At 42.2% G+C, this 26,185-nt stretch overlaps 1 protein-coding gene across 10 annotated transcripts in view; it reads right to left on the reverse strand.

Annotated features, from left to right (window-relative positions):
- The window catches only part of SPECC1 (sperm antigen with calponin homology and coiled-coil domains 1), a 95,165-nt gene that overhangs the window by 31,141 nt on the left and 37,839 nt on the right, over positions 1–26,185 (reverse strand). For 4 of the 10 annotated variants that reach the window (XM_027472614.3, XM_005023133.6, XM_013103015.5 and 1 more), the window contains 4 exons: positions 9,815–11,373; positions 7,754–7,961; positions 7,004–7,077; positions 6,280–6,458 (listed from right to left, as the gene is read on the reverse strand). In XM_027472614.3, coding sequence (XP_027328415.2) covers positions 6,280–6,458; positions 7,004–7,077; positions 7,754–7,961; positions 9,815–11,373 — 2,020 coding nt within the window. Of the gene's footprint in view, positions 1–571; positions 1,901–2,244; positions 2,323–3,468; positions 3,554–6,279; positions 6,459–7,003; positions 7,078–7,753; positions 7,962–9,814; positions 11,374–26,185 lie in introns of those variants that run through there. The other 6 variants (XM_038166000.2, XM_072026194.1, XM_038166002.2 and 3 more) reach the window with 4 other exon arrangements.

Genomic DNA, 26,185 nt, shown 5'->3' on the forward strand with positions numbered 1-26,185 from the left:
ATAGTTTAGGCCAGCCGAGAAGACTGACTAAACCCTGCTACAAAGAGGATGGAGTTAAGAAATGTCATCTACTGCTGGATGCTTTCCTTGAAACAAGGATGAATGGTTTACATAGTAAAAAGCTGCAAGTGCAGCTGGCTCCAGTGGAGCAGCTCCAGGAGGAAGCAGAGCACTTCAGCCACAAAGGAATTCTGATGTGCAGAGCCCTTTTCACAAAACCACTGCTTAGCTTCGTTCACTGGTGAGAGAAGTAGATGCAGTGAGCTCTTCTCTAAAGAGAAGAGTTAGTCTGTTTTTTTAGGTTTAGAATACGTGGACAATAACACGGTACAAGTCTTTCTGTGCTTAACATACAGATTTTGGCAACAGCAGCCTTCATGGGTTTGAAAGTTTAACTGCTCTGATCTCTCCATTACAAGTGGCTTAGGACAACAGAACCACATTTCAGAAATAATTGCTCTGCAATCTAGTCTTTGACACAGTTCCTGTCGGTGTGAATCCTCCTGAACTCCAAGAGACACAGAGACACACAGCTGCTGATACACAGAACAGAAAAGATGCCAAGAGTAGGCAGCAGACAATTCCGGACACAAACATTTATTTGGCACTTCAATATATATATTTCTTAAACATAAAAACCGACATTCAACAGCTGCCAGCACAGTAAGGAAAGGCAACACAAGTGTGCATATATGCATACACTCCAGTAGCATGGCACATAGGTGAAGGCCGTGCCAGAGCCAGGACATGCTGCAGAATTCTTTAGCTCAGCCTGCTCTGAGATCAGGCCCCTGCTAGGTCTTCGCATCCAGGAGAAAAGGACAGGAATCCCACATCCAAAATATGAAATTCCAGTCCTGGAACGAACTGACGATCTTCTGGCACAAATGGTAACTTCTCAGTTTCTTGTTGGTATCCAATGAAAGCTTTCTCCAGGTGTCTCCAGTAGCAAAACTGAATTGAAGCAAGTTCTCCCTGATCATATACTTCACCTGAGTTGGTTCACTGACAATAAGGGCATGAGAAAGACACCTTCTGAGAGGATATTGATTAGGAGCTTAATATATTCATTGCTTTTTCTTCTGGATCTATCCATCTGCAATTCTCAGCCAGGAGAAACCTCATACAGGACACATGCTGTGAAAGTCAGAGCAGAATATGCTCCTCGAGCATCACACTGCTTCCTAACACACACTGAGTGAGACATGCCACCAAGTGGTGAGTGCATTGTCAATGCAATATTAAAAGCCCCAAACAAACAAAACAGCTGATACCAATTCAGTAACTTAATGTTTCTATTCAATTTTCCTGCTGGATTTCAGTAACCTAATTTCCATGAGCAACTCACCCAGCTGCAAAGGTGGGAATCACTTGAATTTGTGTGTATGTATACGTACAGATCTGTATGCATGTGTATTTAGACACACAGATCTATGGATATAATATTATATGGAGAACACAAGGTGTATTTTTACAAATTAGACATACACACTCAGTTTTATTTTTAAGCGTAAAATGGCACATTTGAACTTCTGTTCCAGGAAAAATACCCCCATCCCTCCAAAAGGACTGTAAATTATTTCACTGCCCCAAATCTCTGTTGTTACGAATAGTTGGCTTTAGGCTAATTCAGAACGTTCTCAGCCTCATGGAGTCTTCTGAAGATAGAAGCCTTCTGAAACAAAGAAGCAGGCTCTTGCCCATGGAGGGAAGCTGGACCAGAGCAGCATTCACACTTTGCGATACATTCGACTTTTGCAGGGCAATAAAAAACTGGAGTTGCTTTTCTCCAATTGAAACTTCCCTTTTTCAGCTGCAAGTTGAAGGCATGTCCTGAAGTGTCTCACAGGCCTGGCTATGCATCCATCCAGGGCTGTGTTAGCTGGTAGAGTTCAGGCACCTACAGAAATACAGACAACGATGGGTGACGTTATAAGAAGCAATACAAAGCCCATTCTAGTTAATCATCCATCCCACCCTCACTAAATAAAGGGGAAAGGGGGAAATGCTGGTGGTGGCGCAAAGCCCATCTCTTAAAGGAGTGCCTTAACACTCCACCACACCAGCTTAGATTTATTTTTACTGCTGGTTGCTCAGATAGGAAGAGATTAAGTTCTCAGAGCCAAGGACCCAATTTCAAAGGACAGAGATGGTGGCATTCCTGGCTTTCCTTGCCTATAATCATTTAGGACTATTCAGTCAAAATGGGCACATGAACCTACTCAGTAATTAGAAATGTGCTACCTCAGAGTTCGTTTCAGGGTCCTTGCACCAAAGGGGCTGGAACAATCTCCACTTGGTACCAAAAATTCTGAGGAGCGCCTAACCAGAGCAAACAAACAATACTTCAAGGGCCCTGCTGCGACATTCTACTTTGCTTACTTCAAGTGAGAGCAGAATGAACTATCAAACCTCCGTAAGACAGAACAGCTGCAAAACACAGGCACAAATGAGCAGCACATCAGCACATACAGACTGACAGCAGGTTTTAATACACATAGAGTACAAGCTTATTTCCAGGAGAAAAAGCATGTAACACTGCCATGCTGCGGCATTTGAGACTTTAGGAGGAAGAACAGAAGCAAATTAGTGGGGTACATCACAATTGTCACTTGACACTTTTTTTTTTTTGAGGACTTGGTTATGTTTTTCTTTATTCTAGGAGTGGCTCATTTAATTACAGATATAATTCCTTTGTCTTCTGAATGCTGCTCCCAGCCCAGCTATCTTCCCTCCATGTTCTTGGTTCAATGCATATAATATTATAATGCCAAAATAATTTTGAGAACTTGGGAGGGAAAGAATCAAAGGAAGACCTTGAAACTTTCACTGCTGCTAAACATTGTATTGCTAGAAAGGCTTGGAAACATGTGTACGAAGCCAAAAAGGGCTGTGTGAAATTTGGGTGCATTCAGCAATAACTTTGTGTTACAAACCCAATGTTTTTGCCAACAGTGGAATATCTGATCCTAGAACAGCTGCAAAAAGTGAGTTTATTTCTAAGGCAAGTTTTTCTGAAAAGATGAGATTTGCTACAGGATCAATAATAGGGTAATTCAGGTTGGAAGGGACCTCAGGAGATCACCTAGTCCAACTGCCTGCTCAAAGCAGGGTAACCTATAAGACCAGACCAAGTTACGCAGGGTCTTACCCAGTCCGGTCCTGAAAATCTCCAAAGATGGAGACTACATTATCTCTACTTCCACCATGCCTGAGAAAACAGTTATGCAACAGTGGATTGTAAGCTTTTACATTTTACTGAATAGAAATAGCACTAATTAGAATGTAAAGTATCATAGAAGACTGAAACATGGGTTAATTAATTTGTAGGTTTTGATCAGTACTAACTTGGGACAAGTGAACTCTTTTCCTTATTCCACTTGTTTGATGTCCAACCTCCCCCCAACATTCTTAGTCATAGAATTAGACATTTAATCTGTGTTAAAGATGCCTTTGGGAGGCTCTTACCTTCATTCAGATGAACTCTGATGACCTCATCAGGATTTTTTCTGCAAGTTCTTTGGCTCTTCCTGAACCAAAAATGACTTTTTGTCTGATTAGAAGAATGTAATGGTGAAATCAAACTTGGAGGCAGGAATTCAGGCAGCTACAGGCAAACATTAAAATGGCAGGATGTCGTAGGAGATAAATTGGCTTCAAGATCAATTTGAGGTGGAGTCTACTGACCCTCAAGAGATAGATGAGGTTTTGCCAAAAAAAAAAACTGAGTAGCAAACTATTTGGAAGGTACATTTTCCAATCAGAACTTAAAAATAAGACAGGAAACACTCACTAGGGACTCTCAGACATTCAGCTGAATGCACAGCTGCTCAACATTAACAAATATGAGGGATACTTTACAGACTGTGTTAAGGTATCACGCTACAAACCGTTTCCACCAGTGCTGAGCATGCACTTAAAGTCACCACAGGCACCAGAATCTACTGCTGATTTTGAGCAGTAGCATTTGTGAACACTGACTTAAAGCAATGATGAGAATGTCCCCAGAACTTTCTGGGTAGAAGAAGTTGAGGTGCTGGGAAGACAGCAACCTCAGGAATGCAAAAGTAATAGTGTAGTAATTATAGAACTGGCTTTCAGCAGTAGCTTTGGCAACTTCAAGATTTTGTTTTATAGGTCGGTACAGCTATAAAATTTCACTGCTTTGCTGTCGATCAGTGAGTTTTTTGGGCAATGACTTCCATAGACTTCATTATTTTCTCCACACCACTCAGTACTGAAACTTCATTTGTCTTAGTACTCTCTGCACGTACACTGTGATTGATACTCAGTCATATTTGTTATACCCAAACTGACAGATACAAAATTTGGTCTCATTACCTGCCTTTGAAAGAGAACACATATTGTCCACTGCAGACAGTACAACTGGCTCCACGACCAACATAAGACTCAAAGAAAGCTACACAAACTGTCAACGTGACGCAAAAGACACACATATATCTCTGTATGTATGCGAAAGAGTGAGACACAAATGTTAAAAGCGACTTAAATACATTTCTGAATGCCTCCTTCTGAAGCTATGTATGTGTGAATTCCCGTGGTCTAACTTCAAAAGTGACATGTTCAGCTCAGGCTTCTTATGCCAAAGGACTGACAACGCAGGCACGTTCCTTAAGCACGTACAATAAATATCCCGATTGACCAATTAGTGGGTCATCTTCCAGTTTAAATATTATTAAATACATCTTCAGATTAAAAAATGAAAGAATAAAGAGGGAAATTATAAGTAAATGATTCCTGTCCTTATATATATATACAGACTAACATATAAACTGGGAAAAGTGGTTATGTACCTTACCCCCTGCTCTAAATAAGAGAATTTTCATTAAGAACAAATTAAGAATTAAAAAAGAGCCTAGAATTTAAGCACTGGCTCCTAATCATTTTGCCTTAATACATAATGCATAATGCATAACAGCATTTCTTTGCATCCACTGGGGACTCTGATAATGAACCTGGAACTTAAACGCATTCTTTTCTTTTTCTGGAAAAAAGAAAAAACAAATTTGTTCTTTCTATCCATCAGTTCTGAATTACATGCCTCTACATAAAAGCCATACTGTCTTTGTACTTCCATCTACTGTCCAGCTGCCGTGGAAACTTCTGAATGGAAAACAGTGAGAAAATACAAGCAACATTAAGCTGGACACTTACTCCACCTGAAATAAATGAGTGTTTGCTGTTTTCCCATGGCTATTCTAACAGAAGCCATGGGCCTTCTCTGAGAGACATTAACTGGATAAATCCAGAGAAGCAAAGCTAATTTCACATGTTTTTGGTAAATGGTCTTACTGTTTATGTTATTTTTTCTTTCTCTATTCCCCCGTACAAATTTTTGTCCCTGAAGCTCTGGTTCTGCTTGTGCAAATGCAATAATAGAGTAGAGCATTGCCTCCTTTATAAATTTTAGTTCCTCCTTCCAATACATCTTTTGTTTTCCATCTTTTATTATTTAGTGCTTCAGTTGTAGTATGACTTTTGGAATAAAAGGTCACACATAAAACATCCTGCACTGAATAAAAGCCACATTGTAAGGCAGCTGTACTGATTCCAAATTCAATTGTGTAAGTCACTTGTTCTTACCATGCTCCCCCAGAGGCTCACCATGACAGGGTATATCTTTAAACCGTTCGCATTTACTGCTCCCACCCCAACCACAGACTACAGCCACTGAATTTCAAGTGGGTCCACTGCATGACAAATCATTTCTGGGATAAATGTTAACCCAGGCCACAAGCCAGAGCATTTAATCACGCAACAGGTTTTGACTTAAGGACAGGAGATGTGAGGAATCCTAGTGCTTGCATTGATCACTAAATCAGCATATATCGTATTTGCAGACCTGCAGAACAGAAGTCCAGCTAGTCCTCATTTTAGTTTGAAAGAAATTCTCTTCTGGATGTCCCATATGTAGCCAAAGAAGCTTTTTACAGATGGTTTAATACAGCTGTGCAGAGTTATGAAAGCAATAAAACACAGTGGAATACAGTAGTGAGAACAAAGCTATGAAAGGATATTAGCAATTGCTATTACTTAATATTTGCTTATTAAAACCTTCATGGCCTAGGCGACAGAACTGGATCATCAAAAAGAAAAAAGAACAGAAACATCTTTGAATAGAAGACAACAAAATCCATCAGAGGAGTTAAAAACAGACAACATGCACATCCAAGCCAATGAATAGTTATTGACAAAGCACTGTTTGCATGCACGTTAGCAGTCACAGAGATCAAATCTTGGCTTTTGTAAGTAACCAACCTGTTGTTGCCCTTCACTTCATCGAGCTCCTTTTGCAGTCTAGCACTCTTCTCCTCTTCCTCCTGAAGCTTCCTCTTCACCACACGGAGCTCCTGCTGGGCTTCACACTTGATATCATTGGCTACAACCACTGCAGTCTGCAGATCAGCTTGAAAACGCCTCCATTCTTCTGTATCTTCCTAGGAAAAACAATTACAACCCCAAACTGTTTGCTGTAAAAATACACTTACTTGAGCACTTTGTTATCAGTCTCTCAGTGATCATAAGAGACCAGGATTTCACCACAATTTCAAGATGCTGAGGTCAAAGTAAACACTTGCCTGTTTACAGTTTTGACTAGACTGCCAAAGAAAAAACTGATGCTTAGCTCTCCATTCCAATACAAGTGTAGTCAAGGTTCTTCCTATAGCTATTGATCATTCAGACTTGTGATACTACCACAAGTACTGTTGCTGAAAAGAACTCACTGTTACTGATTATTTATGAAGCAGGAACAGATGCTCAGAAGTAGCAGAAGTTCATAGGTACAAAAAACAAAAGTAATTTGCAAAGGATATATTACAGTTTCCATCACAGGCAAAAAATCAGCTATAAACAAAGGGGACAGAGAATGAAAAGATGTAGAAGCTTCTACAATTGTTCTAGAAAAAAATACAATGCCTAACTGAAATCCAGTATTACAATAAAAGCTCAGCCTAGCTTTGTCATGGTGTCTGAGCCTTACCTTCATTTGCTTAGTCAGAGCCTTCAGCTGCCTCTCTATATCTTGTTTTTGTTCCTCCAGCTTCATTGTTTTACCTAAACACATTAAAAAAAAAAAAGAGCAAAATATTATTGAACACGAGGGCAATCTGAAAAGTGAAAATGGGAAAACAAAGCAGCCCATTTGGTTTTGCTTCTAGCAATGCTAGTAACAGATGTAATGGAAATTAAGATACTCTGTCAGTGGATCAGGAATGGAATCAGCAACAGCTTTATTACTGAAATACCTCTAATGGTTTGTTATTTTGAGGCATTTAACCACTTTTATATTTACAGAACTGCATGTGCAGGATCACTTGGTCTGCACACCCGCCCACGAAGCACTCAGTAGAACACTGGTACGAGAAATGAGCGGCTCAGTCCACCAGGTGGCAGCTCCCCTTCCACACTGCTGCGGCAAACTCGACTTCCCAGCTGTTACTAGCAATTCTACCTAAAAGCTCTTTAAAAGGCCAGTAATTCTAGTTCTCGAATAGCCAGTACATCACTCGCTGAAGAATGAGTTTTGGAGACTGGTTGTAATTTTCTTTCTGTAGCACTAACTGCTAAAATTGTGACTTGTGTGTATGAACAGGAAGGACTGATCAAAACAAATTTTTTTAAAGTGAGGCTCTTGTCACACACCTCAACACACGCCTTCTCCTCCCAGTTCTGGCCACAACTAAGCCTCCAGAATAAGTTCACTTCAAACATTTTTTTCAGCTCCACCTACTTTCTAGGTCACTGATGAGCTGGTTGTTGTGAAGTTTGATAGCACGATGTTGTTCCACCTGGTCCTCCAACTCGAAAATGGTCTCCTTCAGGTTTTTGATATCTGCTTCGTTCTCTGATGTTTTTTCTTGTAACTTCTGGCTGGTTCTGCTCAGCTGCTCAGCCTGCCGGTCACAAACCTCCTTCAGCTGACCACACTCATTCTCAGCCTGGAAATGAGGGAAGAAAGCTGCAAGGCTGCCTTTTATTTTTTAACATATACCACTCCGATTTTACTGATTACTAACAGAATCGAACATCTGTTCTGTGTGTTATAGAAACTGAGTTTCAATGCTAACAAGACAGTTTCAGGAAACATACATGAGTTCTGAATGGCAGTGTTCTTTCCTGGCCATAGGTAACAAAAGAAGATGCTAGGAAGGGAATTAAGTTTTCTATACCATTACCATAATTCCAAACCAGTCTGTGCAGGTAATGAACAGAGGAACAATGTTCCTGGAAAGCTCCAGATCTCTTCCTGTTTCGCATTATGAGAATAAAATAGCTGCCTTAGGGCCAAGATGCTAATCAGTTTGGCCATATTAACAACTTTGCTGCTTTTACCACGCGCATTTCTGATGGATTGTGAAAACATATGCAGGAGAAGTAGCTACTGCAGATAAGTATAACTTTCTGGATAGAGGACATCTGGAATTACTGAAGGGGGAACTGCTGCACTTCAGTTTGTTGGCTCAGGCCTACCTACAGATCAATGCTTTTAGGGTGGGGGAGATCCCTGAGTATGACCAAGCTACGGAAAAGCAAGGTGTAGGCTGCCAATTCAGTGAGTAGCACTGGCACAGGCTGACTTGAGGGCAGCCTTACAGAAGCCTGTGGTCTTGTTTGGGTGTCATAAACAGCCAATGATTCAAAACAGCTTAATTCAAGGGAAAAGAAGAGTAAAAAGGAGGAAATCTGTGGTTTCAAAACCAAGCAATAAAAGTTTGGTGCAGAGTCTGAGCACTCAGCAGTTTTTCATTTATTCTTCATACACTGCAGCTCCAGCAACCACTTCAAAACATTCGGGAACTTCCTCTATGAACTCTGTTTGCTGTGGTCACCTATTTAAACTGAAAAGACACCTGGATTTTCTAAATCGCTCAAATCACAGAGGTGAGTTTTGGCAATGCTCTCTTCCTCTGCAGCTAGCCAATTCTCCAGCTCTTCCCATGATCCCTTCCCAGACAGGAAGGGCTGCACATACTGCTTATCACTCCTCCTGCAGCGATGGGGCATTAATCACTGCCTGGCACTGTATTAATGACGGTCCTATAACACCCTGCATTGTGGCTCTCTTCTGAGCACCCAAGATCAAACAGCAAACTGAACACATAATTGACTTAAGCTTGTTTGGAGCAAAGCTACTTACTACCAAATGAGGGAGAGAAAAAAATTGTTCTACACATATATAATTTTTGGCCATTTTACCTATGCCAAAAGAGTACTTTTTAGTTTTGTAAAAATACTTTAATTTCACCAAAATTATCTCATCTGCAGCTTGACTGTACATCATAAGTCAAGTCACTGTAAATATCAACTTCTCTGAGCACGTTTGCATGTTCTTGTACCCAGTGACTTCTATAGTTCACTACTAACTAATCTGTCCTGCATGATTTATCAAGGATTTATTATTTGCTGATAAATACTTATGTCCTTCTCTTTACCTGGATTATGAAGTGATTTTCACTAATCTTGGTTCGCATAATATCAAAGTAAGGTTTTATTGACCTCTTCTCTTGCTCCAGTTTTGATAAATACCTTTCTGTTTGCCAAAATGGTAAATTCTGCAGAAAATACTACGGAAAATAAATTTTGAACTTACAAGCTATGATACCAGTTATTCCTCGAAAAACACACACGTATAGCAGAAGAAATCAAAAAATATCATATGGCCCCAGCTTCCACTCAAAATTAATGAATGCAATTGAAATCATGGACATTTATAATCAATTGCTGAATAGCAATCCATAGACCATTTGTGGGAAGACAGAGAAATTATATTTTACAACTGTTACTGCTTTACCTTAGATAGCAGCCCCTGAACATGCTTCAGTTCACTGTTAGCCTTCAGCAGCTCTTGCTTAAGCTCAGTACAAGATGCTTCTAACTGATCCTTTTCTGCATGGGCTACCTTCAGCATCTCTTGCACCTCCGAGGTGTCAGTAGTACATCCCATCGCGTTGATTTCAGCAGCCTTTTGTTTCTCACTCTCTAACTGGGTTTTTAGAGACCCGTTCTCAATTTTTAGACCTTCCAACGCAATTTTACAGTCCTCCAGAGTTTTTGTAACTGTGCTGTTGTTCTGCTGTTCCACTTCTAGTAGTTTAAGCAGCTTCTCATTTTCAGCTCTCAGGCCTTTAATCACTTGCTGGGCATCTTGATGCTCCCTTTCTAAGCTTCTTAGGCTGCTGGTTAACTGTTGCTGAATGTTAAGCAATTTCTCTCTTTCAAACTGTGCTTTTTCAAGAACTTCTGCACACTTCTGTTCCAGTTCAAGGACCTTCCCCTCCTGAGCTCTACTTTCTTCATTCTTGGATCGCTCTTGGAGGAGAGTCACTAGCTTTTCGTTTTCTTGACTCAGCTGTTCTGCTCTGTCTCTATGTTGACGAAAGGAAGTCTCCAAGAGAGCTTTCTCTTCCACTAGCTTCTCATTTTCTGCTGTCAGCTCCTGCACCATTTGTTGTTGATCTGACAGCTCCTGCAAAGTGGCTTGTAGTTCTTCTGCTGTGCTATGGTGATTCTCTTCCATTTTCTGTATTCTCTCTGTAAGAGATGCAACAGAAAGGTCGCTAATATTGTTTGGAGAACTTCCTGTAGTGGAGCATTTGGAACCTTTGATGTGGTTGCTGTTGGAGGATGTTGGCCTGGAAGGTATATCTGCTATATGTTCAAAATCCGATGCATCAGGTGACAAGGAAGCTTTAGTGACATCGCTGCTGGAAGAGCCTGAATTGCGCAGCACGCCCCCATTCACTCGCTGCCTGTGCTCATCTGTTTCATTTCTCAGTGCATTTTTTGATGGGCTTCCAAAACTGGACTCTTGGGTAGTTGGGGTTGGGAGGCTGCTGTCACCTCCACTGCTTGTTGTTGTGTCTGAGAGAGGCGAGTTCTCCAGATAAAGCAATTTCTCTTTCAAAACACGATTTTCTTCTCCCAGGCTAGCAAGCTCTTTTTGAAAAGTCCTGTTTTTTTCCTGAAGGGTCCTTATTAGTGGGTCTATGTCAACAGGTGACGATGGTTCTAAATTTTGGTCTGAAGGTTCAGGGTTAAGTGACCCTTTCTCTTTGCATTTCTTCAGTTCGCAACGGAGCCTGGTAATTTCAGAATCTTTTGTCTTTGCTTCTGCCAGGAGTTCTTTAACCTGAGATTCCAAAACAGCCTTGTCACCAGTTTCGCTCTCCTGCTTGGACTTGCTAGTGGGACGCACATGTTTGGTAGGAGTCGGTGTACCAGAAGAAGTGGGGCTGGGCTGAGTTTTCCTAGTGTTGGCTTGACCACGCAATACAGCTCTCTCTCTCGATACAGATGACGATATTTCCCGGGGTGCCGGAATCCCTGTGCGCTTTGCAGCTGAGACCGCTCCTTGAAGAGAAAAGAGATGAGGCAAACTGAGTGAGTTCATAAAAGAAAACACGTCACAGGACAACAACACTAGAGCCCAGAGCATGCTTGGAAAAAAACACCTGAATGTTTGAATAGGTTTAGTCATGACTGAGTGCGTGGATTCATGTTTCACAAAGGCTCGTATTATTTTGCATTTCCTCCTCTCCCACCCCCTGCAAAGGGACACAGGCTGCTGAACTACTTCCCAGTGTTATATTATTAACATGCAGATGCTGCAATACACAGACTGCAACCTCCCATATTGGGATATTAATTACCTGAAAATAGGAAAATTCTTTATGCTACCTTGCGAAACGCTGAATTTACACCTATTAATTTCTGGGGGAAGATTCAATAACTTGAGAAAAGATACAGTCTTTGATTGTAAAATATATATATTTTTTTAAACCACACGAGTATTTTAACTCGCAGGAAACCAGTATTTGCATTACTCTCAATTGATGCAGAATAGAATCATAAAAAAGGTTTGAAGTACTTATTCTGTCTGCAGATTCAATGAAATGGAGCCTCAAATACAAAACTGTCTCCCCTGGCACTTTGAACACTAAGACAATTGTATTGCTGCAGCTCTCACAGAGATGGACAAAAGATTTTTCATGTTATAAATTCCATCCTCCATTATGGAGGAAGAACAATAGGGGGTTAGAAAATTGATGCTCTTCCTTTTTCATTTTATTTATTGTTATTTTTTAAACCTCATGACCAAGCATTATGTGATTACAAGGGAAAATTTCTGAGTAGCTGATCTTCATTTTTCAAGTCTTTTGGAAGATGAAACCATGGGTACGGAAGAAACAGTAACAACCATCCTGACCATGAAAGTATTAACAAACCGGTTAAAGAACTGCTTTCGGAAATTTACTCAAAAGGGAAAGCCCTAAAGTACAGAATAAAGTTATGGAATATGGTACAAAGAAGAGATTTTGTCTGATGGAGCCACACAAACAGGATGCACGAGTCAATTAAGCAAACAAAGCGCTACTGATCCAGTGTTTGGAGTAAAAACAAGTTCCAGAAGCACTCTGGGGGTAAATCCTAGAGTCAGCCACCTCTCTGCAAGTTTGGAAGGCTCTCTTTGCTGATATACACAGGAAAAAAATCACAGAAAGTCAAATGTCTGCTAAGACCAAAGGGGGAGCAGACTCCCTGCTGCCCAACTGCGTGCCTACGGCCTTACACAGCCAGGCGACTTCATAAGCATCCCAAAACGTTTTTTGCACAGCGAGGGAATCTTGGTCCAGTTCTGCGACCCTCAGTAACGCAGGGTACTGACGGGTTAATGTTAACAACACCCCCTTTGCTCAGCATCTCTTTTGAAGACTGCACGAGGTTTATAAAACCCACACAAACAGGAGCCCCTCCTCCTCTCCCCCAAACAAACACACTCCGCAGCAGGCACAATAAACACCCAGGGACAAAGAGCAGCTGAAGAAAAGCCCCCTGAACACAGAGGCGCTGTGCTGGGAGGAGAGCACAGAAAGGGCTCTGTGATGGCAGGGGCACGATAAGGCCAGAGACAAAGGGTCCAGTGTTTATGGGAAGAGATAGCAGGGACAGGCTGGCCGGAGAGCCAGCAGCCCACACAGTTTCACGTTGTCATCTACATCTGGAGGCGCCGCTGTAGCAAGGCAGCACCGGGCTCCCCAGTGAAAAGTGCAAGGCAAGCAGGGACGGGAGCGTTCCCACTGCAACTCAGATGGTTGCCGGTGCAGCTCCAGACCTGGGAACTCATTTTTCTTGACTCATCCGCAGGCTCTGGGCTTGCTGCACGTCCCGTTTCTTAACCTGGCACCCGTAAGCTGTACTCACTGAGCTCAGCAGACAATCAAAGCTCTTGGTGTTGATGCAGCTAACACCACAAGATGATGGGCAGGAGGGAAATGGCACGGATTGATGCGACGTGTCGTTCCAGCAGTACAGCTCAGCACAGCTCCTTCCTGCTCAGAGGGAAAAGGTTCACGTGGGGATTCCCAGGGGTGCAAGACAGAGGCAAGGGCATGTGTCCACTGAAAATGCAGCAATTTGAGAGTCCTGACAAGAGGAGCAGTACCCACACAAGCTATAACCATACTACAGGCTTAAGATGTAAGCTATGCATTACACATGGCCATAGATGTTCTCCAATGGAGCCCAAGGTGTGCTTTTAAAGCCTTCTGCTATGCCCTGGACTTTTATTCAATCTGAAAGGTTTTTCTACTGTCATAACGAAATCCCATGACAAAGCAAGTGCCCCAAATAACTCATCTGGTTTTTTGCACTGCTGAAACTAACGCAAGGCCATGACTGTCATCTGGTCAGCACATGACAGGGCAGTGTTGGGTAAGCAGTGGGTAGTGTTGACTGGGCAGTATCACACACATTGCAACAAAGAACGATGCTGCTACACGCTGGCATGAACTGCACAGCACTAAGAAAAAACACTATTTTGAGAGAAACGTAGCGGTTCTGGTAGCAATGCCAGTGTGCCTTTAATTGCCACCAGCTCATAATCACAACGCGATCCAGAGCCAAGGAAGATGTATACATAAGGACAGCCATCAAGCACATTTAACTGGGATTATCTGTACTTCGCTGAGCTTACTCATCCTGCCCCGTGTTTTGTGCCTCTATACTCTGCTGAGTTGTTCTGTCATAAACCACAATGCATTTGCCATCTACCAGGAACCATTAACCAACCTGTGTGGTTTTTCACGATGTAGAAGCGTGTACGTATCTTCCATCTTCCTCTCTCCACCCTACACAGTGCTGCGGAGTACTGAAATGCCAAAGAGAACCCAGGAAAGCAATAGCTCTCAGCACATGTTGATGAGAAAGCACCAAACCAAACATAGGCACTAATATAAAGTCTATTTTATGGATGGCTCCTGCTTGGAATGACCTTGAAATTGAGCAGCGTAGCGGTTATAAATGGAACCGGCAGCCCCACAGCCCCAGGCACCCGCTCTGCGGGAGCTGAATTTCGGGCTGCACAGTCTCCCGGGTGACCTGATTAGCTCTGCACCCCGCAATGGTTAAGGTCCGAGGGAGGCTCCAGACAGATGCACATCTGCCAAGCTGCAGAACCCAATTTCGGGTTGATTTATGCTGTTTTTTCAAGTGGCTGGAATCACATGGAAATATGCTGTTGAGAAGGTGCTTGCTGTTTTGAGCTGGGAAGAGAAAAAATAGCCTGCCCTGCATCTCAAGGGCAACATTTGGGAAAAATACCCAACCCCTTAAATATCTTCCCATTTGGTCAAAATGGTGCTATGGCTCCTCGTTCCTATTTTCACCATTCATCCTCCCTACCCAGACTGCCAGCTTAACTATGCCCTTGATAAATTTGAGTCCAGCCTCCTCCTCACTGCCCTGTGCTTTCAAGCTCAGGCTGCCTCTTTCGCCTCTGCCAACAATATATTTCCAATCCCCTTGGCACCATATTTAAATTCCCATTCCCCCAGTGCTGCACCCAGCTTGCCAATGGGCTCAGCTTGTGTTCCTCCACTTCAGGAGAATGGGCAAGCATTCCTGAATAATCCACTGGGAGTTATTTCCTGAAAACTTGTTTTGCCCAATCTGAGGTCACCTTACCATCACGTTCCCAGGTGTCCTCCTTCATTTTCAGCGCCTGCCACGCTATTCAGGTGTAAGGGATTAAACCTCAACATTCACGTAATACTTCTAACTTTCACAGTGCTTTAAAATCAACAACTATTTAATACTCAAAGCCATGGATACGGGCAATTGTTAACTCCTGGTTACAGAACGGAGACCCACAGAGAAATGCCTTACCCAAGGTCACACAGCAAGGCAGTAAGGATTTGGACCCTGGAGCTCCTGGCTCACAGCCTGCTGTGCAGCTTCATTGTTTGCGCTGCTTTCTGCCAGGGGATACTTGCTGCCTTTCAGCTGGTGTCAGAAACAAAGTGGGACTTTAATGAGATAAAAAGTGACACCTCATGATGCTCTTCGGCCATTTTTAATCCCATTTGCAGCACAACTACATTGTATTCCGCAAAAGGATGGATCAGGACTGCTCTGTAGTTTTTCCACATAATGCCTCTGATCTATATTTGATCTAAGCTCTCAACACCTGTTCCATCAGCTCCCAGAGGGGCATCCACGAGCAGAAGAGAACGGACGATGGAATGGAAAAAAAAACACGTCCTAGCCCCCAAGGTGGAACAGGTGGGACTGCTGTTCAGAAGTCAAGCCGTGGAGGTTGGCCCACGTAGTTACAGTCCTGGCAGAACAGGGCGGAGGAGGTGGCAAACACTTTGCCATAGTCACAGGGGGGTCAGAGATGACATTTCAGAATGAAGATTCAGACACACGTCTCTCTGCCTTTTCGCACAACTCTCTGCCTTCACACTTTGCGTGCTCCGAGATAACACATTAGCACTGCCTCTTCAGTAAAGCGCTAGCCTTGAAGTTAAATTTATTTTACTTGACTCTTAAGTAGAATTAACAGTTCAAATACTTGCTTCTCCACTCCCAGAGCAGAGGAAGAATCTCAGTAGGGAAGTGATTTCACCTGACCACAGAACCACCTTTCAGACTGTTCTGCATCCAATCTGGTTTTTAGACCTGGAGTCACTCCACAACTATTTGCCTCTGGTCCGTGTGTCATTTGTGTCCCACAACCTGCCCTTTTCTTAATCCTTCTCTCCATCAACATATTAATAACCCAAAGGTTAATACCATGGGCTTCAGCTCTTCCAAACTAATATGGAATGTTCCATTTTATACTTTCTTCCTACATTTTAATTCTGGCAACTCTAAGAACAACAAAAGCATACTTTCTTCTTTAGCATGCTTAAAAAAACGTGTTAATAAATCATTCTTTCAAAGTTTGAGTAGGTAGTGATTCTCCTGCACTTACAGTTCATCTGTGTAATTCAAGCATGCTGATCGCTGATTCATTTCAGAAAGCATTTCAGTCATGTAAGATTAAACCATGAAGACAGACGCATCTTGGGTATGATTTCTTAAAACAATGGGTACCTTATTTGAATTGCAAGGGCAGCATAACATGAAATAAAAGAAAACTATTCACAGCACTCTGCAATGTTAATGTCATATGTTTCAAAACAGGCGAGTTTGCCTGCAGACAAGTTTGCACTCTCATGATCACCTGCTGCACTAGGACAGGCGCATCTCTTTCATTCTAGCTCCCACATTTGCAACAAACAAATTATTGTGCTGTTTTGTGTTTCCTTGCCATCCCTCCCACCTCAAAGTGGTTCTAAAGAGATAAAGACACAAAAGACGTCACAACAAGAAATTACAGGCTAATTCATAGCCTCTCTGTCAACAAAGACGACCGTGCTTCTTCTGTTGTTCTGGAATTCGGCTCCCATGAGCCAAGATTTTTTTTTAGTACAGTTTCCTACCCAAATGTAACTCCCAGGTCTCAGATAGAAAGGTGATTACTGTGAAACCTTGAGGGAAGGTGTTGTTATACAGGCTGCAAGCATTTAGAACAGCTAAATCAAGACAACACTATTACCAGCCCATGTCTGTACAGCAAGTAAGTTAAAGCTCCCCAAACAATTTGACTGCTCTATCACACATGGTTCAGCTGAAATAGGTCCTGCTCATCAGTTTGGTTTTTCATCTTATCCTCTGGCTGTGACTTCGGTAGATTCTGGACTTTGCATCAACTGCTCCTCCCCAGGCTTTGCCAAGCTCGTGCTGAGAGTCCACTGCAGACTGGTACCATACAGCAATGGGCAGGTAACACAGCCAGGTACTCATGACTCATCTCTGTTCTTGCTTGTAGAAGGTCCTATTACTATTTTAGCCTAATTGGAGTTTCTTATTTGCAAAACAAACCTGGGGCACAGATGTACCTTAATCCCACTGAGCTAATGACACCTTGTGAAGGAAGTCAAAATACAGATGTCTGTCACTTCAGCCACTCTGTAGGTACGTTTAAAACACCTTCCCCGACCTGAAAAATTTGACAGTACCTGTGGGAGACCTGTCCTCTGCTGGAGAGGTAGGAAGAGTGCAACAGATGGCTGAAGACCTCTGAAATGGCACCGAACATTGAATTGAACTGTCAGACTTTCACAACAGATCTACCAGCTGGTGTTACATGACAGGTAATAGCAGCTTTTAGGTGCTGTTTACAAAATTACTCTACTACCACTTAGGTGACTTCCAACCACACAATGAACTATGACTTCACACAAGGCATTAACGTGGGACTTCATGACACCATCAATATGAAATTAGTGGCTGTCGAACCACGAAAAGACAGCGTTGGCCTGAAGCCACCACACTCTGTTGACTCCCTGCTGTAAAGTAACACACATTGCAAGGAGCTGAGCCACATTTTCTGCGGCCTCGTGAAAATTTTACTCTGAGTTGACAAGAACCTGATTAACCCAGGTGCTTAAAATCACTTTTCCAAAAGTGGCTAAGCCAACAACAGCTCCAACTTCAACCGAAAGCCCAGGTGAATTTGCAAATTACTTTCACCTTTCTTGCTCCAGAATTGCTCCTGTCTGTGACTGACACTGAGATTGATTAAGAGTGAACTAGGTATGTCTTTGGGGAAATGATGACTACACAGCACAAAAAGAAGGACTGGTGTACATTTGACTCTGAAGTACTTTTCTCATTAGAAGGTTTCAGAGTTTTGCACAGGAATCTTGTGCAAAATGCCTTATTTTCCCCTGCCTTTACATTGCTTTGCTTGAAAAAAGTTAACCAACTTTCCTGCTAACCAGGTATCTTCCCATATCCTAACTAACAAGAAACACAGTTTCAACATGAGAGAAACATTAACACATCTCATGGTAGCATGAGAAAAAGCATGCATAACTGCTATAAAGGAGGGCAAATATAACAGCAATCCTCTACTGCTCTGGAGTGCTCATTTTACAGAAATCCCCACTGAGACAAAATCCCTATATGCGTTCTGCCACGTTATTTAATGTTCCTATCCTTAAACCTCTGGGCATGCTAACAGCAAGACAGCTTGATAATGAATACTGAATGAACACATGTGACTCGATCAATTTAGAAGGAAGATCTGAATCAGTTTTAAGTGCTTCTTGGGGCTTAGAACGAGAGCAGGACTGGATGCATAAGGCCAGACTTTCAGAGAGCAAAACGTCTAAAACTTCTGGTCTGCCACCAGCCTAGGTAAAAGTCAGGATAAAGAAGAATGCAATTGTATGGCAACAAACAATTACAGCTTGATCTGCTTGATCAAGGGAATTAGCTGAGCGGGTTACCTTGTCAGCATTTTCCAGTGACAACATTGCTAGACGCTCCTTTGGGTATTCCTCAGTAACGCAGAAGAACATTGCATTTTCCAGCCCTGTCAGGGTTTCCCTGCAGAAAGACAATGCTCTCTGCTACCTTTTATGCAACAGCGAACAAAGCAAACCTAGGCTTGGCCACTCAAGGTTCTCCTGAATGAGTGTGTTTGCAGAATATTAGTCACAGAGCCAACACCTTTGCAGGTCAGCAAATCTTTGGGAAGGCTCACTTGGACTCCACCTCACTTTGAAAGAGGCATGAAAATGGCTGCAAAATAACAAAGGTGGTTTTGATAATCTAACGCTAATTATACAGGAGCATCTGCTCAAATAATGCCTTCCACTCGCTTAGTAAACAGAGACTAAAGAGTAATTATAACGTGCACTTGCTTTTCTCTTTATGGGCCTGATCACATAGAGCTCCTCTCTGAGCAATTGTAGTAGGAAAAATCTCCTTACCCTGACAGACATGCCAGCATCTAGACAAAGGGAAATTCCTCTGAACATTTCTCACATTAGCTGCTTAGGTTTTCTGAAAGTTTGTTAAGTCTCAAATGTGAACTCAAGCTTGGATATGTTTTTTTTTTTTTTTTTTTTTTTTTAAATGTAGCACAGTTATTTTTTGTACTATAAAGTACTGCAGGTTTTACTGTAAGAATGAACATTTTTGCTCAGGAGAAGCGTAGGGACCAAAAATACATTTGTGAAGTACACTGGCAAAACAGACAAGATGCAAGAACTGTACTATCCACATCTATCCTTAGCCAGTATTTCCCATCTTTTGCTGTCACAAATAAAAATTTCACTTCCAAATCTGCTCATGAAGCATCCAAGGGGCTTCACCGTGCCCCAAACCTCCTGCATAAAGAGAACCATGAGGGTACCAGTGCATTTACCTCTTACACGAAATACACAAACTCCCCCTGAAATCACCACGTTTATCATTTCTGATAGTTTGGGTGCAGATTACAAGAGCATAATTGCAATCCACCACTGCACTGCTTTGGATTTTTAGAGTACCCAGCAACCTGGCATAACAAACAGAGACATTCAAAGCAAGTGATCTAGCAAATGCTGAGAGAAACCCTATATCGTATGCTTACTGCGATGTCCTCCTGTAAACTCAAGCCTACTTTTTTGGGAACTGCTAATACCAGCAGGTCTGCCAAAAGCTTAGTCACCTGCTGACTGTACCCCTTGCCTCCCCCCCAAAAGGATGATTAAAACATTCTGTATGCAACATTATCCCAACATTAATCTGGTAGAATTTACAGAAATCCAGCTAATTTCTCAGCTGAGATGGCTGCAATGTAGTTTTCCCTAGGATAAATGACTGTCAGTTGGATTAAGAATTCCAGGATTTTCCTCGGTTCTAGCCTGCAGACAAGTAGATAATTCTCTTCAGCTCCGAAAATTACCTCCCTGCTCTTTTAGCCCAGAAATCTATTAGCCAGGCATCGCTGGGTTAACAGTAGGGACAAGACAGCTCTACTCCCATTTCTGGGAAACACCATTAAATCAGACAGAATAGCAGCTTTGAGTGTTTCAAGAAGTACAGGAAATTTAAAAAACCAAACAAGTGCTTAATGCAAGAGGGTAAATTCAGTTAACTATGGCCATCACAGAGTAGCAAGTAGATACATTCCTCTGTGCCCAGTGCATATATGATGGCTGCCACAACTGAACATTACAGTCTGGTCTGTGTCTGGGGGGTAATGAGGAACAGTTACCCAACACCTCCTGGTCCAAGGATCCAACAGGAAAAGTAAAAAGAACCCTGCTGCCTCCAGATACGTCGGGTGCTGTGCATCACGAAGCTACAAGATCTACCTGATGGATCTACAAGCACAAAGGGTAAGCAAAAAGCAACCCTAAGTAGGAAGACGTCTGATATCGACATTTGCACAATTAGAAGGGTAACTTTGTCAACCTGTTAATTTAACCGTTCATGAGGCCACGCTGTGAATTGAATCAGGGAACTGATTTGGCTATAAGAATTATCTACGTGCTTTTTTCTCCTTCTCCTTTCTTTGTTAAAAACAGAACCTGATCTAATTCGCGTCCTTCCCACAAACACTTGAGCTTGTACCAGTAAGGGAGCAGCAAGCCACTACAGGAGGAATGGAGCAGCTGAAAATGCCTTTAGACAGCAGTGCTGTAGAGTGCTTTGTATTAGGAAACCATGACCTGAACCCTCCCGTTCAGGAATGCTGCCCCACGCTTGGCCAAAAGGCCATGGCTGACTGAGCCAAAATAATTTCTTTCCTCGTGAGTTCTCAAACCCTGCTAAACCCAGATAGGAGGAGGAAAAAGTGGATCAAAAATGAGAACATGAAAGAAGGTTCCTTCTCCTCCTGTAAATCAGAGGGCAGGACTTAAAAGCTGAAGGCCACTGTTTTGTTTGCTTAATATTTAATACCAGTAGACATTGCATTGGTATTGCAACTGACTTTTGTTTACTAAAATGTGACGACCACATAATAAACCCAGTTTTATTGCAGTTTCCAGCCTGCCTCAGTGAGGGGGTGGGGACAGAAATGTGATTTAGTTTCCGCAGCTCATCCACAGCTCAGCTCTGTCTGCCGAGTAGAGCAAGAAGGGAGCCAAGCAGCACTGTCCTGAATAGCTGACACTGGGAACTGGGCTGAAATCATTAAAACTCTATCAACACAGGATGAAACACATCAAGAAATGAGACAGAAGGAGAGAGAGGAAGAAATCTCTAACATAATGAGATGTTTATCTATAAAAAGTTGCCCACTTCAAAGCAGGAAGAGCTTCGACTCCTCGGTTAAAAAAAAAAAAAAGCAGCTTTTAATTAAAAGATCAGTCAAAGATTTTCCACAGTCAAGCAGCCTCAAAGAAACTGTGCGTGGAGGAGGCAGGGAGTAATTTCTAAGTTGATTAGTCCATTCTTCAAACTCAACAAGGTTTTATGAAAGCAAAATTTCTCAAAAATAGATAAGGATTGTGGAAATACCTTCAGCTCCTTAAAGAGCATTGTCTCTTCCCTTCTGACACCTCATCAGCACCAGCTTTTGCTCAGGAGAACAAGGAAAAATGTTATCAGAGCTGTGTGAACCTTTGAATGAAATAGACAGAAAGCCCAGAACTGATGGACTGTGAGATGGATGCTCAGCTTCGGGTCAAACAAAGCCACTGCCATGTACTTAAAGAGGCCTGCAAACATAAAACGAAGTCTGTCTGTACATATGTCTGCACACTGCTTTAGCCAGATAAAACACGCTGTCTTCTGCACACAACCTTCCATTGTATGAGGGTTTAAACACCTTTAGAGATTTACATCTTCTGCACCAATTTTCTGGAGCACTCTTTCCGTCCAAGAAATCGTATTTGCAGATAGAAATGAGTATGACACAGCTCTCTTATCCCAGCACCAGAATAGCAGCATTACTGCTGACATTACATGGGAACAAGGCAGACACATTTCTGTCTGGTCATATTATGTTTTTTTTTTGTTGTTTGTTTTCTGAGAAAACAAGATTTTGACAATTCTGCCTAGAATAAAGAAAACTTGACTTCTGTTCCACAGGCTGCAGTTAGGAATAGTAATAACCAACCATTTTATAATGGCACCGACAGGACCACAGCAGATCCATCACAGTCACTCAGCTGGTGCTGTGAGTTCTTTCCCCAGCTGGGGAATACCAAGCCCTGCAACGGCTGGTGTTCATGACAGCTCAGTCTCATCCCCATTTAGCAGCTACTAATTGTGACTAATGGAACTATCCTTGAGCTGGTTCTTTTCTGCACAAGCATGGAGAATTACCTTCACTTTATTTTAGATGTATGTAGTTTTTTTTTTTTTCCTATAAGAATAAATATTCAGATATGCTTTGGAAGGTCTTTCCCTTCCCTGTCTTGCAGAGAACTAGGTTCCTGCCAACAAATTCATCATTATCCACACCCTTGTAAAACATCCTCTACAAAAGCGATTACATGAAGAATAATTATATGGTATTAGAAGAATTTCTACATCTTTATTATAAATGCTGCAATGTGAAAATGGCAAAAGACTTTTAGGATGTTAAAAACAGGGAAGAAGACCCCTCTAGATATAGAGAAGTCACCTTCACAGTTTAGTTCATGTTAATTTGTACAAGTTTACTTTGTACATATTAATTAAAACAGCTTTCTATCCTTAGCGTGTTAGGGGTCTTCTCCAGCCAGCTGGACACGAGACAGTTCAAACTGTAAGGGGCAGGATGAAAATATGCTCAGTCTCTTCCTCCTCTATGGCATTTCAAAAGCATCGCCTTGGTGCCTTCACATTTCCTTTACACACCCCTATCAGAACAGCCATAGGTCAGGATGGTTTGCACAGACCTATCTAAAGGTAAAAGGTGAGATGACCTTTTACCTATAAAGGGTAAATAAATCAAAACTAAAAGGCTGTCAGGAGATCACAGCGTCTTACAGGCTCTTCTACTGAATTCAGGATGCCCACTGCATCCTGAGGCAGAAGCTGTGTGGGAGGGCTGTGCCCTCGAAGATTAAGTTTGCTCAATAACCATTTTAAATAGCCTTCACGTTTATTTCCAGATATCATCTTGATTTAGAAGAGGATCAGACCATGGAAAGCAACCAAATTCTTAAATTATAACCAATTACCATTCATCAAATTATGCGTGCAACTACTAGCTCACTGCAAGTCAAAAAGTAAAGCAAATTATTCTGAATATTCTTCACAGATCATGGCAAAGAAACGTGAAAGTAGGGTTAAGGATAAACTACAGTTCAGCAGGAGAAGAAAGAGGAGTCAGCCAACGTAAGTACAATATATATCAAACTACTAACTGAACCTTGTCCCTACAGCCCCTTTCCATAATTCAATAAATATGACTTCAGCCAAGTAACTGGTCAAATTCTTACTTGGTTCACTGGTGCCCTACTTCCACTGATCACCTTTAACAGCACCATAGTGTCCAGAGGGACAAGAATGAGGGGGAAATAACTCTTCCCACAAGATACTGACATGTTTACTTAGCCTCTAATACTTTTCCTAAGCAATTGAACAAATTCAGCTTCAAACAAAAACTAGGCAGTTCTCACAGCTTAGTAAAAAACAGAACATGTGTCCTTGGTTCAACACATCCCAACGCGTACTCAGAACCGAACCCTGCAAACTCATGGTAGCCTTATTTTTTCCCCACGGAGATATTTTTCCATTCAAAAGCAAATTTGCCTCAAACAGCCTTGTATTTAAAATTTTGCTATTAATACATATATACAGCTTGGTAGTTGTGATTCAAAGGATGGAAAACTGCAGTTCTGCCGTCATTCTGTAGCCTGCAAGAATTGACTGCTGAGCGCAGATCATACAAGGACAGAGCGCTCTGAGAACACGCGATCCATAATTATCGATGCTTATGGAAAAACATTACTGCTCCATGAAAAACAATAGATAGAACATTACAAGAGGTATTTGTGAACACAAGTTTACTTTAGATTATGGGAGAAAATAAGGTGATGCATGGAAAATCTCAGAGCGTCTGTCATCAGAGAACTTCAACTTCATATAACCTTTAATTGTCACACTCAAATTCGCTTGGATACACAGTATGGAAAAGTATGAAAAAATAAAGGAAGTACCAAAGATTTGTCAGCCTGAAAGTGGCAGTCTGTTCACACACAAATTAAGTCTTCTTCAGCAAATACTGTGCCAATGACATCAGACGGGTATTTGCTTCGGTGTGGCAATTTTGTGTTGTTCTGAAAGCTACATTCCCTGGGGGAAATCAGGAGATTTTATGAAAAATAAATTAGCAAACTAGGGGAGGAATTGAAAAAGAAAAAAATGCTTTGTTTTGCTGAATTAATAGTAGAAGCTCCAAAACGCAGGCCTGCTTTGCCACGACCTCATGAATACCTGCAGGGCTCTGCAAGCTCTCAGTAGGAAGACCAAGATGCAATCCTTGCTCAGATTTCTTTGGCTAGCTTTGTGATTTTAAGATCTCGAGGAGCCAAATATAACCTAAACAAAAAGGAAACTTAGCTTTTTCTCCAAGGCCAACATACTCCCTGCTCCCCTCGCCCTTTCCCCCACCGGAGCCCTGAAGCATTGTGTCCGAAGCACCGCACCACCACGGCCATCCGCTGCCTGTCTCTGAGGAGACAATTACAGCACATTAACTAAACCAATAAAACGGTGACCAAGAAAATGAGCTTTTACCTTTACTATTACCCTAGATCTACTATTCACAGATTCTAGACCACCACCAGCACAGGGGCAGAAGCACAGACTGCAAAGCTCTGGCCATAGAGGCAAGCCGTCATTGACCAGCTCATCCAGAAAGGCTTCCCAACTGCAGCAGCAGCTCTCTGCTTCCCTCCAAGAATGGTTTTAATTTCCAACAGCACAAAAATCTAACACAGACCGAAATACATAAACCACATCCTGCTGCCTGCCATGCCCTAGAAGTGCTTTTTGTAAGAGCTTTGGTCCTGCCCCCAGAGCAAGCGCTCCCACTCAGCTCATCCTCCCAGCCACACCGACTGTCAGAGCGGCCCTTGCCTTAAGAAGGAGAACTTAATGAGTCTTCCACTAATTTAGCATTCATTGGCCTCTCATCTTGGGATCAGGGGATCTAGGAATGATGCCTTCCACTAATTTAGCATTCATTGGCCTCTCATCTTGGGATCAGGGGACCTCTGATTATCACTTAACTCTGCCTCAAACAGAATTTCAGAGGCAGCTAGTTAGTCATAGTCATGACTAAATTCCTCTAAGAGGTCCATCCAACTTGTGACATAGTCTCTTGGCTGTACTCGTTTCACTGGCCTACAGAGCAGAAAACACTACTGCTATTTGACATCTGTTTGTCAGTATTTCTGAAATGATTTAATAATGTCACCCCAGTCAAGTCACATCACAAGACTAATCAACAGAGCTGGCCCTAACTGGCCTTGGAAGAGAGACTTAAGTCAAGTAGAAATTACCCTCTGGGGGAAAATAAACTTCTTCAATGCCGGTTTAATCAGCAGTGTGTTACTGCTCCGAAGAATGAAAGCATTTGTAAAACTCTCGTGCAAGGATGACTTGTGGGAGGAAGAGGTGACTAACGAATTAAACTATCTGCTGGAGAGCAAACTGTGGTTTGCTGGCTCCGCTGGGAACAAAAGGTCTACGGCTCGCTGCCTGAGCTCGAGGAGGACATGACTTGCTGTCGGTATTTCCATGAAAGCTGTTGTGTGATTCATTAGCTTTGCTGGCTCCACTCTCCTCCCTCCCTTCCCCCCACGGCATCATTAAACTCATCTGTTCTCTGGAGCTCTCGCTTGGCAGAAATGGTGTGCTGACATATAACAGAGTTAAAAAGAGTGGTTCCCATGTTTAAAAGGAGAAAGGAAGAGAAGTGGATGATGGAGACTAAAGGCAGCACCCAGAAAAGACAGGAATGCACTCCCCAAAAAAAGAAAATCAGAAATCATTAGAAATTATTTTTCTACAATACCCTCTATCTTGACAGAGTCTGTATGTTTTAGAGACTATGTAC

Source organism: Anas platyrhynchos, chromosome 20, assembly GCF_047663525.1.
Source record: "Anas platyrhynchos isolate ZD024472 breed Pekin duck chromosome 20, IASCAAS_PekinDuck_T2T, whole genome shotgun sequence".
Taxonomy (NCBI): domain Eukaryota; kingdom Metazoa; phylum Chordata; class Aves; order Anseriformes; family Anatidae; genus Anas; species Anas platyrhynchos.